Here is a 15175-nt window from a genome sequence, read left to right on the forward strand (position 1 = left end):
TAACCTTACGCAAAATCCAATATAAGCAAGTATTGAGAATAAGCCAGTTAAATAGAAAAATGATTCATCAATCGTATACATTTATGTGGGCATGGCTAAATATTACATATAGCTAATAATATTCGACGGAACATCAAAAATTAGCAATATGGTTTCCAATCCTTGACGGAGAACCATTAACCCATTGTAGACCAAGAGGGTGTTTTAGTATTCCACTGAAAATAATTTAATTTAAATTTAAATTTAATAATTTTAGCGCCCTTCTATAAGAATCTATAAGAAGAATTTACAATAGATAATATTTTCCGCCATTTACCTCTAGTAGTTGAACTATTTAAATAGAGGGGTCTTAATTGGGCTAAGTTCAGTTTTTCATCATATGAGACGATATATTGTTGTTAAAGAAACAAAATTGAGACAACAAAAATCAAAGTGAAGTATTTAAAATAAGCCAATCAAGTAGATAATAGATTCATTAAATGGATAAATTTATGTGGGCATTGCTGAGAGATCCAGATAGCTAGTAATATTCCACGGAATATAAGAATCGAGGAATATAGAACTTGAATTCGTCAGTATATTTACGGTATATTTTCAAAATGAGACGGTATATTTTGGTATATTTCTGAGGGTCGGATGGTATATTTTAACGATAAATCCGCGGCCACACTTCCAATGGCATTGTTTTTCTTATGTTAATAATGCCGAAAAATGCCTAATGAGACATGTAATTTGCATTGCGAATAATTTTCGTATACATTTTTATGCAATATATAAGCAATTGAAATAGTCGCGATGTAAGAAGACGTACTTTGAAAGCATAAACAGCGAACAAGTACGACTCGGCTTACCGATAATCGTGTTATTTAATAATTTACAAGACAAACGAGTGCGTGTTCGCTCTCCACAATGCCGAGTAAATAGAAATTGGTTTTGAAAGTACTAGTGCGTTTCACAAAGTGGCGTTTGCATAATTAATGCATATAAACTGGTAAGTCATACACCGTAGAACAATAAAATGACCCATATATGCGTTCTTACATCTGTATAAGACATGTGTATGCATGCAAGTTTCCTTGTGTGCAAGTGTTCGGCCATATATATGTTTTTACACACACAACTATACGTCCCATACTACATACGTCACCGACGCGCAACAGTGTAAAAACAGTGCTATAAAATGTGTTTCGTAAAAAACTGAATTTTTTTATCAAAAATATATAATATATTTTGGTCTTAAGTGCATTTTGTTGTTGTTCTTCGTTGGGCTGACCAATATCGATATCGGAAAACTTGTTAACTTTAAACTGTGTTCATTCTGTAAAAATTACATAGAGATATGTTGTAATGCAACAGTAGAAGGCAGTGAATATAAAATGTTCCTGATTTTCTTATATAATAAATAAAAATTTATATTCAAAGTGATTCAAAATTCATATGAAATTATTTTTTTTGTGACGATGTCCAACATTATTTATCGCTGAAATATTTCTATCGTTATTTTTCTTGTAGACGATTTAATTTTTCATATTCAATGTTTGGTCACACTCGGCCATTCTTTATAACCTTAAAATGACAAGTGATTATTTTCGATTTTATATTTAGGGGACTCGGACTCGAAGCTTTAGATGTCCGCAAAGATCAATGCAGAGTGGCACAGCGTATTTTCTAGCCTACTTTTATAGATTTTCATGCAATGGCACATATCACAATCATGTGAAAACAAAAGTCAAAGTGATATGTGGTGGTTAATCAAAGCAGCATTGTAAATAAAAGACAGGGCGGATATTTAGATGGTGTTTTCACGAAAAATTCGAGTGTGACAAAAAGAAAAAACAGCCAAAGAGCTGCAGTGGATAAAATACCTTCAACGAATATTGACAATATAAATAAGCAGCGGGAAGACACCCGTGGTGGTGTGCCTACGGCCTTTTTGAGTTCTTAGGCGAAGGACGCAAAAATGCATGCATCGTCTGCAGCTGCGACAGCACTGGTGGAGTACTCGGATGTCAGCTCAGAGGACTTTTCCGATCCCGAAGCAGGAGAAATTGACTCAGACGCAGTGCTGACAAGCAGATGTGACACCACAAATGCAAAGAAACCAAAGCCACCGTCGGATAATCAGTTCGCAAAGAGTAGTCGAGCTACAAAGCCTGAAAAGGAAGGCTATGATAATTATAGGTAATATATGTGCATACCATACATATCTTTTTAAGTGAAACTTTTTTTTCTGTTAGAAAAAGGCGGACTGAAGAAACTGACGATCTTGAGGTGTCTGGATCGAGACCAACTGGTGGAGGCGACACCTTGAATAATCGAGAGGAGGCGCAAGCTTCTAAAACATCAAAGGACGAACTTTGGAGTAGACAAATCTACATGTCTAGCGATTCCATTGACACGGATGAACTGGAGGCGGAAATGAAGCGACAGAAACGAAAGAAGCTGAAGAAGGACAAGCATAAACATAAATCAAAGAAGAAGTCGAAGAAGCGTAAGAAAAAGAGGACCAAATCGTATTCTAGCATTGAGTCAATGTCGGATGACATAAACGCCCTACTGGATCGACGATACACGCCGCCAAATGTTCCGAATAAGATCAACGAGCGAACAGTCAGCACCGGAACTTCCTACACACCTCACACGCATAAGGAAAGCAGCCCCATATCCCCGGGCACTCCGCCTCCCACACGGCGTCCAAACAGTAATAACGCCTATTATGGCGAGTCCATTGGTGATGCCCCCAACACTTCGCTGGGAACCAATCTCCAGGTGACTGTTACCAATAAGACGAGCAATCGCCTGCGTTCTCCCCCACGCATTGGCGGCAATGGACCACGCTATGGCACCTCTCCTCGAACTCCGCCACAAGTACTCTACACCACCTCGGGCGGTAGCAGTGGTGGAGCGGGAATTCATGGACGTGATTCACGCAGCTCCCGATATGTACAGAGTCCACTCAAAGACGATCTAAATGCGCACCATAGGTCTGGCCACGATCATGGATATCAGCCACGATATTCTTCGGGCACGGGACCAAGCGGCAGTCTCGATGCGAGAAAAGTTAAACGTTTGTCTCCGGGTAGGTGTAGCTGTTCTATTCAGTGTTCAGGTGCACTGAAGCGATAAGATGGCCGATGAGCGATAAGAGAGCTAATTGTTGTAAATATTTTCAGAGATAGACCGCTATAATCATCAGCCGAGTACACCGCCCCACAAGCGACGAAAGTTCAGCGATGGCAGGGATATGAGTATGTCAGGCTTCGAGCATAGCAGACACCATTCTACTAAATATGATCGTTATAGCAGAGAGCGATATTCAAGGCGTGGATCCAGGTATGGATTGGACTTTGCTTATATTTGTTGAACAGTAATCATATCTTTATTTCCAATCTTTAAGGAGTCCTAGTGTACAGCATTCACGCGGTCGGCAATCGCCTGTTGGCGGCATGACCTCCAGTGGAAGCATTTCAAATATGTTTAGGCATGGTAATAGTCACAAACACAAGTACACGACACCAAACTCACCCACGTCCGTGCCGACACGGTCCTCGAAACGCGCCTCTGGTACTGGCACCTCCACCGATCGGTATTCGCGATCCCCGAGGGCAAGCTCGCGCTACTTTGAGACTTCGCCGCCATCATCAGCTGGTGCTTCAAGCTCTCATTACCATCATCATCGTCGCTCGCCGAAGTCGCGTCTTAGAAGGACCAGCAGTCGCAAACGCTCGCCCAGCTCGGCCAGCAGCGGTAGTTCAGCTTCACTCAGTCGATCGCCAGCCTCGCGAGATCTGAAGCACAAGCGCGAGGAATACATTAAAAAGATTAGTGAAACGAGTCTGTTTGCCGAGTTGGTAAAGGATCGTCATAAAAGACAAAAGGCCTTGAAGGAGATTATCGAGCGTCAAGAAGAAAATAGTAACAGCAACAGCAACGGCGCCTTGACAATAAACGATAACAGTTCCTCGATAGATGGCAATACGCCGAATGTGACCGATTGTAGATCTGCTGTGGCCATCGTAGGTGTAGGTGCAACGCCAACACCCACCATAGGCGGCGGCATGACTTCAAATGGACTGGAAATTCCCAGCAGCTGCGGCGGTGGCAGCAAACCGGATTTGGATATCAACAACATTCCCATGCCAAACAAAGAGCACGATCTGCTTGTGCATAATCCTGGCCCCAGCTCCGATGTCCCAGATAGCTCCTCAACTTCATTAATAACAACAAGCACACTGTCGGCAGCAATCTCAGCAAATAGGAATAACCACAAACCGAAGAGTCTGACATCGTTGCCCATGCCACCCGGCATGAATGCGTTGGACCTTGTGAATGCACCCAGTCCATCGCCCCCGCATTTGACACTCAAAAAGGAGTACGATGAGAAAACAGTTTCCAATTCCAGCGCCAATAAAAGTCTCTTGAACTTACCGATGCCTCCGGTAATACCAGGCAGCGAGGAGCTCAGCGGCGACGATGATGTCATCGACAGTCCCGAAGATTTTGATGCAACCGGCGGCAGTGGCAATATGCACGGCCACAGCAGTGGACAGGGGGCCTCGCGTCGTCGTCCAGTGATACTGAATCGTCGGGATTCACGTAATAATGTGCGTGACTGGGGCGAGCGATGTGTGGACGTATTCGAAATGATTGCGCAAATCGGTGAAGGCACATACGGACAGGTAAGCTGTGGCACGATTCCATATTCTATACATTTTTAACTTGATTTCTATTGTGTACTCATTTAAAGGTGTATAAGGCTCGGGATCATCATACGAACGATATGGTAGCACTGAAAAAAGTTCGGCTAGAACACGAAAAGGAAGGCTTTCCCATTACGGCTGTGCGTGAAATCAAAATACTTAGGCAACTCAACCATCGTAACATTGTCAACTTGCATGAAATTGTCACAGACAAGCAGGACGCCGTCGAGTTTCGTAAAGACAAGGGCTCATTCTATCTCGTGTTTGAGTATATGGACCACGATCTCATGGGCCTGCTCGAATCTGGCATGGTCGACTTTAATGAAGAGAATAATGCTAGCATTATGAAGCAGCTATTAGACGGCCTTAATTACTGCCATAAAAAGAACTTTCTGCATCGGGATATCAAGTGTTCGAATATATTAATGAACAACAGGTATTTATCATAGTTTTTGTGTCCTTTTTTTGTTTGAAAAATGTACGACGACCGTCATTTTGCAGAGGAAAAGTGAAACTGGCAGATTTTGGATTGGCCCGTCTGTATAATGCCGATGATCGGGAACGTCCGTACACGAACAAAGTGATAACGCTGTGGTATCGGCCCCCAGAGCTGTTGTTGGGCGAGGAACGGTATGGTCCTTCCATAGATGTGTGGTCGTGCGGCTGCATACTCGGTGAGCTCTTCCTGAAGCGGCCACTGTTTCAGGCCAATGCAGAGATGGCTCAATTAGAGACTATATCTAAGATCTGCGGCTCGCCCATTCCCGCTGTGTGGCCGAACGTAATTAAGCTACCACTGTTTCATACTCTTAAGCAAAAGAAAACGCATCGCCGTCGCTTGCGTGAAGATTTTGAGTTTATGCCAGCAGCATCACTTGATTTGCTCGACAAAATGTTAGACCTGGATCCGGACAAGCGCATAACTGCAGAAGATGCGCTCAAGTCCCCGTGGCTAAAAAAAATCAATCCAGATGAGTGAGTATGCCTGAATCTTATGTTTATATGAGTATCATTCTCATTCTTCTGTTATGATTTACAGAATGCCAACACCACAATTGCCTACATGGCAGGACTGCCATGAACTTTGGAGCAAGAAGCGACGCCGTCAGCTGCGGGAACAACAAGAGTCGCTGCCACCATCGGTAATATCCTCGACCAAATACCACCCACACGGAGCAGCAATGGTGGGAGATGCTTAGCATTTAATGTATGCTTCAATTCAATTCAATTTGAAAAACAGCTGTGGTCAGAGCGATCCCGAGTGTGCCGCCTGGTGGCATTAGTAGTATCCAGCAGCTTCAGCTGATTTAGAAACAAAAGGGATGGATAGAGACAGGGCCAAAATAGGTTGACATTGACTTTCCCTAGGCACTGTGTAATTTTAGACAGCTTCAATAAAAACATGGCTAACAATTATTTAATTTTTGGAGCATTTTAAATCAATAGCTGTACTGTATAAACGAAACGTGTAATATATACAATTGCAGAGTTCAATTTTTTTTCAGAAAGAAGTTTTGAAAATTTTTTTTAAATTTTCGTTTTAGGTTCTTATTTGTATCTGATTTGAAGCTGAAATTGGTAATCAAAAAGAGATCCTGAATGAACGGGAATGCAATATGTAATTCAAATAATTCACAAAAGAAATATGTAAAATCTAGTAGCACAGCACAGTACGTATATTATGGATCGCATCGCTAATTCAAACGTGCTGTGAACGCAGTTTGTATTTGCTACGAAGTAAGCGTATATAGTGAAGAAGTTAAAGATTAGCATTTTAATTTTTATAAATTGTTATATATTAATAAATAGGCTAGAGATAGTTATATTTATAAGTTTAGCCTCTATTGCTAAGTATTTAAGTCGAATGTAAATTATAAATGAATTTGTCAAGTAAATACAATACAAGTATATACTACTATTTACCTATTTCCCAGGTATTTGAAAAGTTTATATTTTAATATACAAAAACTGTTTAAAAGCAAGCCGTATGTACATACATATAGCCGTATTATACATGATACAACATGCAAGATGTGCGTCAGACTGAAACTATTCAATCCAAATTACATGTGTGTATACAGGTTGAAACAAATTTCTAAAATATTTTTGAGCAATGTCTCAAAATGATAATCAAACGAATATAATATACTATACCCCCCCATACTCATTGAGTACGGGGTAAAATCCACTAAATTGATTTTCGGAACATCTGCAGATAGCAACAATAAAGACGAAATAAACTGCATTTTTTAAGAAAACAAATTTTTAACGGCCAAAAAACTACAAAAATTTATTTATATTTCAGGTCTATTTTTGATTTAACTCTGATATATAATTTGCGTAAATATATAAGTCTGCATCGAATGGGTTGGGGACCAAATAGTTTCAGCATCGTTTAAGATACCCCTTTACCACTATTACCTTTATGGCGGAAAGACCCACCTTTGGTGACAATTACCCATAACTCCAACATTTGCTCCATTAAGTAAAGTTAGTGCGTTAAAAAACCGCCAAATGCTCCTTTTATCTATCGATTTATGAAATCTTCGTAATCTAGAGTCAGCTGCAGCATATCCAAATATTTATGTATTTTCCACTCGTTCTTCTGAGATGCTCAATAGTCTAAAATCTCGCTCACCTTAAAACTTGGAATATCTTAACTCAATCGAAAATGAACGTTAGTGTGTCCTTAATATCAGCTTAAGCGACCTATTTTTAATCGCCGAATTCTGTTTTGATCACATCCGGGGGACCTTAGGCCACAAAAGAAAGTATCTCAACTTAGTTGTTCATAAATGCAATTATATGACTCAAGCCTAATAAATGAAATTACATATAAGTCATGTCATCGATCGCTTTAGAAATTAATAAAAATAACAGAGCAGAATTAAATTTTTCAGAAAAAGCAAATCAAGCACATTTACAGGGATAACGCTAATGTCTACTCTCTTCGGCTCATCTAGTATTAAATGTATCTAAGACATTTTCGGTATTTTCTGAGGTTAACATGGAACCGATGATATATCGGCATATAATGGTATATTTTGTCAATATCATCAATCTATTAAATTTCATTTACACCCTTATGTATAAATTCAATTAAAGCAAGTGTTTAAAAGAAGCCAATCAAGTAGAAAATTGATTAATTAATCGGATAAAATTATGTGGGCAGGGCTGAGAAATCTATCTAGCTAGTAATATTCCGCTGAATAACAAAATCGAGGAATATGTATAATAGAACTTGAATTCGTCAGTATATCTACGGTATATTTTGAAAATGATACGATTTATTTTGTTATATTTCTGAGGGTCGGACCGTACATTTTATCGTTAAGTCCGCGGTCACACTGGTCGAAATATATAAGCAGCTAAGTGCGTTTCATCATCAAATTTGTATGTATATTGTGTCAATTCGTCTTAGTTTTTTAATTGAGAGCTCATACGTTCATAAATAGTTTTGGGCTATCATGCCAAATAGTTTAATAGAGTGTAACCTATTTAATATCGTCGCAAAGGACCATAAACAATGTGTGTATGTATGTATGTGTATGCCTATATATTACGATGCACTTTGTCCAAAAGAGAAATGCAAGTGAAAATGTGTTGGAAAACCCATAACAAAGCAGACACCAACATGCTCGTGGGGGTTTTTTTGTTTTTTTTTTTTGATAATAGGTTCATTTTGACTATGAACACTAACACTTGAATGTACATAAATACACACAGATGTAAAGGAAAACAAAGCAGAGTTGATTAATATAAGCCCATGCATACATATGGGCATATAAACATATACACACGCAAGTGCATTTCTGGGGATGTAAATGCGTGCATATTCACATGAATACGTACGTATGGATGTATATATGTACATATGTATGTCTGTACATCTATACGCATAGTTTAATGTAGTGAAATAGAAGAGTGTAAGTACTCTGTAAGATTCAATTCCACGAGTCTTAATCTGGCATCTGGCCCTATAAATATGTACATGCATCTATAACTCTAGGAACCTACATATGCAAGTACATACATACATGAATGAATACAGCTGTGTGTAAAAAAATAATATACAGTGTTATGTACATCTTGACGTACATACATATGTACATAGATGAAAATCTGACAATGGTAAATTCGTTGGAGTTTTGGAAAGTTCTAACTGCGGTATATGTAAATGTAAAGCGCATATGAGCCATCAAACTTTTATATAAAGTCATGACATCTCGCAATTAAAAATTATTTTCATACTATACAGGATGTTCATCATATAACCAATACTTTTGTCTGATTAAAAGCTATACGCGAGTATAAACAAAGACTGGCCATATCTAGTCTTCGTTCCTATCTGGGTAGAATCGGATCGGCGGGGTACGTTTACATTTAGCTACAATATGAAGGAAGTAAATTCTTTGTGCGAAGAACAACAGATAATTTAAGAAAACGTTTCAAAATTTTACGTAACTCAAACAAAGTTAATCCCAAGTCGAATCCCACTACAGAAAATATAGATTCGTGTACATTCCAGTGATGCCTCTAATTCATGAATTGTCTCTCTCATTGTTGATTTTTAAATTCTTTTTGCGCTTTCCCTTCGCAGTATGTCGATTGCAGTTGAACAACTTGAAACTGTTATCAGCGAGTGCAATCAATTGCCAGAAACAGAACCGTAATCGAGGCAGATATACTACTACTGCACGAAATTAAATAAACAAAGGCCTTCAGGCAGGGCATATCAGTCAGCGCCCTCGAATCGGGGAAAGAGAGTGACAGACAGACGTGTTACGGCTGGAAAATCTGAGATCCGCCAGAAGGCGACAAGTTTCTCTTGTTGCTGTGCGGTTCCTAAAAGTACTCAAAATTGATAGAAACACCAAAAAGGTTGCTGCAACTGGTGCCTCATCCGAGGACCAGCCGCCGCGCAAAAAGGGTCGTCGTTCAGGAGCCTCATCAGCTTCAACATCAGTTTCTGTCGTTTTGGACACCACCACTACAGCTACAGTGCCGCCAATAGATGCGGCATCCACATCGAGAGCGGCCCTTCTGTTACAACAGCAACAACAACCACAAACACAATTAAACTCGAATTTGGCAGGTTCAAGCACATCAATCACGGGCAACAACGACTCACCACAGATCAGTGATAACAGCTCGGAGACATCAGCATCGGCTAGCAGAGTGCAACAATCTTCATCCCTAACGCCCCCAGTCGGTAACACCAGCAGCAGCGGTAGCAGCAAGAAAACAAAAGCCAGTACCAGCACCAGCAGCAGCAGCGGCAGCAACACAAGCAAATCGCACAGCAACGAGTGCAACAATTCTGGATCGATTATGCAGAACACATCTTCTTCAGCGACCGGCTCCAGTACAAGGGCTACAGCAGATGCTTCGACGCTAAATTCCGGCGGCGGCAGTGCAGAGAATGTTAGCCGTGATACGACTGGCGGTGGTGGAGGTGGCGATGATAATCCCGCACCCGCTGACGAGCATCCATCCGGCAGCAGCACCAGAAACGGTCACGATGCCAAACAAAACGGATTTGCTGTCAATAACAATGGCAGCTGCATCGTAGATGGGGAGAACAATCGGGACAACAACACCAGCTACCGGGCTGTTCAGTTGGACAAGTCAAATCAGGAGATCATACGCCTCATTGGCCAGTATCTGCACGACGTAGGTCTGGATAAGTCCGTCAAGACACTGATGGTAGAGTCTGGCTGTTACTTGGAGCACCCATCGGCGACCAAGTTCAGGGAGCATGTGTTAATGGGGGATTGGGTCAAAGCAGATCTAGACCTCAAGGTAACGAACGATCTGAAACGTGGGCTTCAAAGTGCTTTGTTCATTTATTTCTTTTGTATACTCTTTTGCAGGACTTGGAGCCACTGATTGATAATGGGAAACTATCAACAATAACTGAAATGAAATTCATATTACTAGAGCAAAAGTATTTAGAGCATTTGGATGATGCCAATCCGCTGGACGCACTGCACGTGCTGCGCAGCGAGTTGACCCCATTGCAGCACAACATATCGCGTGTGCATCAGCTGTCTTCGTATATGATGTGCTCCACCAATCAAGACCTCTATCAGCGAGCCAAGTGGGAGGGCAAGGGTATCTTGTCTCGGGCGCTTGTCATGGAGCGCCTGCAAACGTTCATGCCGCCTTCGGTGATGATGTCGCCGCGCCGTCTGCGCACCCTACTTCAGCAGGCAATAGAATTACAAAGCCAACACTGCCCCTGTCACGACATGGCGTGGGAGACTAATTTGCAAACGGTTTCGTTGCTCACCGACCACTGTTGCACCACAGATGGATTCCCCATGCAGACAATACAAATTCTGACTGACCATTGCGACGAAGTTTGGTTCTGTAAATTCTCTCCCGATGGCCTTAAATTAGCTACTGGCAGCAAGGACTCCACTGTGATTATTTGGGACGTAGACCCGTACAAACTCACGCTCAAGCATCGTCGCGTCTTGGACGGGCAGGCGCAGCTGAGCGTCAGCTTTGTCAGCTGGAGTCCCGACTCCAAGCTCATTCTGGTGGGTGGCACCGAGGACTCCCATGAGCTTTACATCTGGAACGTGGAGGACGGTAAGCTGTTTGTCAAGTTCTCCCAATCACTGGAGGACAGCCTCGCCTGCGGTGCCTTCAGTCGCGATGGCACCCGCTTCGTTTGTGGCGGCCAAAAGGGTCAGCTCTACCTATGCGATCTAAATGGCACCATTGTCGACTCCTGGGAGGGAGTTCGGGTCAACAGCATTGCCTTTCGAGCTGACAATAAAACAATATTGGCGGCCGATAATCATTATCGCATCAGAGGGTGAGTCCCAACTGCATTTTCATAAACGAATTAACATCAATGATTTTTCATTGTAGCTACAACTTTGATAGCCCACGCTCAGACTTTGATATACTGAGAGAGCCGCATCCGATTATGACTTTTAGCATCAACTCTGCCGATCGCTTAGCGTTGTTGAATGTCTCCAATCAAGGCCTTCATCTTTGGGACATTGAGGACAAATGTCTCGTGCGACGATTCCAGGGTATACGCCAGAGTAATTTTGCCATCCATTCGTGTTTCGGCGGTATCAATGAGAGCTTCGTGGCCAGCGGTAGTGAGGATAAGGTCGTATATATTTGGCACATTAAGCGCGAAGAACCCCTGGCCAAGCTGGCTGGCCACACGAAGACGGTGAACTGTGTGTCGTGGAACCCCGTTTATCCGTCATTGCTGGCTAGTGCCAGTGACGATGCCACCGTTCGCATTTGGGGACCAAAGCCGAATGGAAGCAACGCCACGACAGAGAGCGACGATTGCTCCTCAAGCTCGTCCTCGTCATCGTGGAATATGACTTAGGAGATATATGGTTAGAGATGATTAGATATTGGATGCTGACCTAGTAATATTACGCTCTAATTTCGATATAAATGCAAAGTTTGTCCTGCCCCCAATTGCGCGTCAGTGTCGTCGTTGCTACAAACTGCCATTACAACAAAATGTATGAGCAGCATGACTTACGATTAGCATTAATGACTTACTTAAGTACATTCATACGAACATATAAACAAACAACAAAACCAATCAACAATTCGTTCTCGGATGCGTCTTTTATACCGATATTAACAAATGCAAATTATTCTTTTTCTGACTTTTATTATCAATTGTACTTTAGCTTCTTAATTTAACTCATGAAAGTGGTTAACCTCCACTCTGTTTTATCTTCATTCGTCACTTGATTGAAATAATATTTTAACGCAGTTTCTCCAACATTTAGTATGTAAAACGATTTGACGTATTTGAAATAACTTACATACCCTCCCCCAAAACAATAAAAATAGTTCTATATATGTTTTTAACAGTGGAATTTTACTTGCAGCAATTATAATATAATGATATACTCCTTGCTTTCTTTTCGTCCAACTGACAACTGTGTCGTATGTCAATTCAGAGGGTAACATACCCCAAAAAGACGTTTTCGTCTAATTATATTCGATTTTCACCCACAGTTTCAGGTCTTTTCGTAAAAGACTGGCCACAAGGTAATATTTTAGTATGGGTTAGCCTAGCATCATGTGGGAGCATGGACGTGCTCTAGAGACAGCAATTTGATGTTCAGTTCCCCAGAAGAGGAAGCTTCGTGTCTAAGATTACTAAATGTTATCTCCCATTATGGTTCCATGCAGAGAAACATGTACTATGATGTACTGTATGGACAGTATTCCAACTCGAGTCGAGGAACTTCCGACACTTGGACTATTAAGGTTGGAAAACACTAACTTATGAATAATCATAAATGAATACCCTACTTAGCTATTTATTATCGTACATGGATGTATGCGCCCCAAAACTTGATACAAAATACTTGAGGCACAAAGGTTAGAACCCCTCGGGAAGGTTATTCAGTGTTTTTGGTTAAAATTTGTACTAAAAATAAATAACAGAGGGTAATATATAGCTAATTCTTACGTTAATGTAACTCCAGTTGGAATGCGGCATAATGTCTGATGTATTCCTTTAGGACAAATGCAAGGACTACTAATGTAATGGCCAGCCATCGAAGCCGACTCTTGATATATCCGACTGCCTCGTACGCAAGGACCAGCGAACAGATATGATGGCTCATGACCAGTGCATAGTGTATGCTACGTCCAAACACTGTCGTGTTATTGCGCCAAACCAATATGGGGAGCAGGAAAAACTTGGATAAGTTTGAAATGACAACAACCTTGATAATAGTTAAGGTGAAATTTCGAACACCCACTTTCTTTATCTGATCAATGCCAAGTGCTGCCGTAATTAGCAGTAGAAAGAAGGTTATAAGCAAGTAGTCTGTAAAATATATATTTTGATTAAACTATGTAGAGTCTTGAATATTTAAACCATTTCCCATTTCTTACCACCTATGTGATGCAGTGTGTATGTGTAGAAACCTTTTTCGTGGACGTTTAAGGCATCATTGGCAGGATCGCTAAGCTTCTGCCGGCATAGTGCAAACGACTCCAAGAGCAACACCACCAGTGAAACCTTCCAATATAACTAGGACCGCAAAGATTGGGAAATGTTAAATAAAAGATCAAATTCTTGTAGCTCCGTAGAACCTCACCTTAAAGTCGCCATTATATATTATATGGCGGAACGCAGACGAATCCAAAAGAAGTGCATCTATTAGGATGATAAATTCCTCAAACTCGATGTATTTGTCTGTGACCTGATGACATTTTTCCTGTGGAAGTGCTCATAAAAATTATATGTATGTTTGCAAAAAGACAAAAGCTTCCCCAATTTCAAAAGACACTAGTCTGATTTTTAGACATTTGAATAAATGTACACTCTAGATCTCGGAGATAATGAAACTGCGGCCCACGACAGTTGATCAAAACAAAGTATATGCAGTTTAAGCTTTCTTGCTTGTTGATATGTACAATGTACCATTCTAATCTACGAGTAAGGGCTAAAAACCAAACCCCAAACAAAACAAATGCATGCTCGATCAGATTGTTTTTCTTACGCAATTCGTAGTTTTTAGAGTGTTGCTATATTTTTTATATAGTTCTCGCACTCTGTGTCCACAGTTTACGCACACCGAGTTTTTTCCTCCAATCATATTATTTTTGAAATTGGTATCAATTTACGCAATGCAATTTATATTTCGCGTTTTGTAGCCACTGTCGCAAACAAAGCAGCAGTAGCAGCATCCAAGGGCTATAAAGAACAAAAATTACTAGGGAACTCAAGTAAAAGTAAAATCATTTTCTCTTACACTAAAAAATCCGTTTGTTGTTTTTGTTTGTTGTTGTTTTGTCATGTTATTATTACACTATGCAGAGTGACCGAGGATTATGCATAAAACATACACGGTCCGACCCTCAGAAATATACCAAAATATACCATTTATGTTTTAAAATATACCGTATTGACGAATTATTCAAGTTCCTCGTTTTTGTATGCTGTCGAATATTACTAGCTGGATAGATCTCTCAGCCCTGTCCACGTAGTTTTATCCAATTAATGAATCTATTTTCTAGTTGATTGGTTAAATTTAAGTTTTAATCTTTATTTATTGCTTATAAAATAAGGGCTGCCAATTTCGGGGTTTTCCTGCAGATCTGTCTTTTTTGTATAGCCAACTGCGGTAAAAATTTGCGAATTGCAGGAAGAGGGCGTCCTGGATTTCTTAGAAATTTATACAAAATTATAAACCAATTTGGCTATCGGAACGTTGGCAAGAAATACCTTTTCGCGCATAATAGCACAGACTGTTTTCGTAACAGAACAGCAGGGTGGAGACAGCTATTTCGCACCAAATTTTCTTTAAATTAATTGTTCGACCATCAGCAATTTAATTTTCAATTTACACGCAGCTTGTTAGATAAACAGGCGTTGCAACTGGAAAATCAGCAACTGAAAAATATAAAGCCATTTTTAACACGCTGTATATTTTGAAAGGTCACTTGTTTTTGTTATATCG

At 40.6% G+C, this 15175-nt stretch overlaps 3 protein-coding genes across 8 annotated transcripts; 2 read left to right on the forward strand and 1 right to left on the reverse strand.

Moving 5' to 3' along the window:
• The first annotated feature begins 649 nt into the window (after positions 1 to 649).
• Positions 650 to 6626, forward strand: Cdk12 (Cyclin-dependent kinase 12). 2 transcript variants are annotated; one of them, XM_015188007.2, is made up of 8 exons: positions 650 to 991; positions 1606 to 2181; positions 2238 to 3079; positions 3174 to 3333; positions 3398 to 4679; positions 4748 to 5136; positions 5202 to 5675; positions 5740 to 5899. In XM_015188007.2, exons 2-8 carry the CDS (start codon positions 1961 to 1963, stop codon positions 5897 to 5899), a joined length of 3528 nt encoding a protein of 1175 aa, XP_015043493.2. In that variant the 5' UTR covers positions 650 to 991; positions 1606 to 1960. The 2 variants fall into 2 exon arrangements, with proteins under 2 accessions (XP_015043493.2, XP_001354119.3); XM_001354083.4 differs by lacking the exon at positions 650 to 991 and having other exon boundaries at positions 1961 to 2181; positions 5740 to 6626.
• A 1305-nt stretch (positions 6627 to 7931) lies between these two features.
• Positions 7932 to 12563, forward strand: LOC4813959 (WD repeat-containing protein 26 homolog). 4 transcript variants are annotated; one of them, XM_015188006.2, is made up of 4 exons: positions 7932 to 8072; positions 9301 to 10502; positions 10574 to 11526; positions 11583 to 12563. In XM_015188006.2, the coding sequence occupies exons 2-4, from the start codon at positions 10032 to 10034 to the stop codon at positions 12061 to 12063; spliced, it is 1905 nt and encodes a 634-aa protein (XP_015043492.1). In that variant the 5' UTR covers positions 7932 to 8072; positions 9301 to 10031; the 3' UTR covers positions 12064 to 12563. The 4 variants fall into 4 exon arrangements, with proteins under 4 accessions (XP_015043492.1, XP_015043491.1, XP_033238094.1 ...); XM_015188005.2 differs by having other exon boundaries at positions 7993 to 8093; XM_033382203.1 differs by having other exon boundaries at positions 8028 to 8236.
• On the reverse strand, positions 12553 to 14571 carry Arv1 (ACAT-related protein required for viability 1). Of its 2 annotated transcripts, XM_001354081.4 has the most exons (5): positions 14468 to 14571; positions 14216 to 14409; positions 13811 to 13930; positions 13605 to 13743; positions 12553 to 13536 (listed from the first exon to the last, which is right to left on the reverse strand). In XM_001354081.4, exons 2-5 carry the CDS (start codon positions 14309 to 14311, stop codon positions 13175 to 13177), a joined length of 717 nt encoding a protein of 238 aa, XP_001354117.2. In that variant the 5' UTR covers positions 14312 to 14409; positions 14468 to 14571; the 3' UTR covers positions 12553 to 13174. The 2 variants fall into 2 exon arrangements, with proteins under 2 accessions (XP_001354117.2, XP_033238095.1); XM_033382204.1 differs by lacking the exon at positions 14468 to 14571 and having other exon boundaries at positions 14216 to 14445.
• Positions 14572 to 15175: the final 604 nt, after the last annotated feature.

This window comes from Drosophila pseudoobscura, chromosome X (assembly GCF_009870125.1).
Source record: "Drosophila pseudoobscura strain MV-25-SWS-2005 chromosome X, UCI_Dpse_MV25, whole genome shotgun sequence".
In the NCBI taxonomy this organism is placed as follows: Eukaryota; Metazoa; Arthropoda; class Insecta; order Diptera; family Drosophilidae; genus Drosophila; species Drosophila pseudoobscura.

What these genes read in the sequence shown, in the direction of transcription:
- Cdk12 (XM_015188007.2), top strand. Translation starts at nt 1,961, where the DNA reads ATGCATGCATCGTCTGCAGCTGCGACAGCACTGGTGGAGTACTCGGAT. An exon ending in GAAGGCTATGATAATTATAG is followed by an intron (nt 2,182 to 2,237) that starts GTAATATATGTG and finishes TTTTTCTGTTAG; the next exon opens with AAAAAGGCGGACTGAAGAAA. An exon ending in TATTCAAGGCGTGGATCCAG is followed by an intron (nt 3,334 to 3,397) that starts GTATGGATTGGA and finishes CCAATCTTTAAG; the next exon opens with GAGTCCTAGTGTACAGCATT.
- Arv1 (XM_001354081.4), bottom strand. Translation starts at nt 14,311, where the DNA reads ATGATTGGAGGAAAAAACTCGGTGTGCGTAAACTGTGGACACAGAGTG. An exon ending in TATATAATGGCGACTTTAAG is followed by an intron (nt 13,744 to 13,810) that starts GTGAGGTTCTAC and finishes TTGCGGTCCTAG; the next exon opens with TTATATTGGAAGGTTTCACT. An exon ending in CACACTGCATCACATAGGTG is followed by an intron (nt 13,537 to 13,604) that starts GTAAGAAATGGG and finishes TATATTTTACAG; the next exon opens with ACTACTTGCTTATAACCTTC.
- LOC4813959 (XM_015188006.2), top strand. Translation starts at nt 10,032, where the DNA reads ATGCAGAACACATCTTCTTCAGCGACCGGCTCCAGTACAAGGGCTACA. An exon ending in AAGCAGATCTAGACCTCAAG is followed by an intron (nt 10,503 to 10,573) that starts GTAACGAACGAT and finishes ACTCTTTTGCAG; the next exon opens with GACTTGGAGCCACTGATTGA. An exon ending in AATCATTATCGCATCAGAGG is followed by an intron (nt 11,527 to 11,582) that starts GTGAGTCCCAAC and finishes TTTTCATTGTAG; the next exon opens with CTACAACTTTGATAGCCCAC.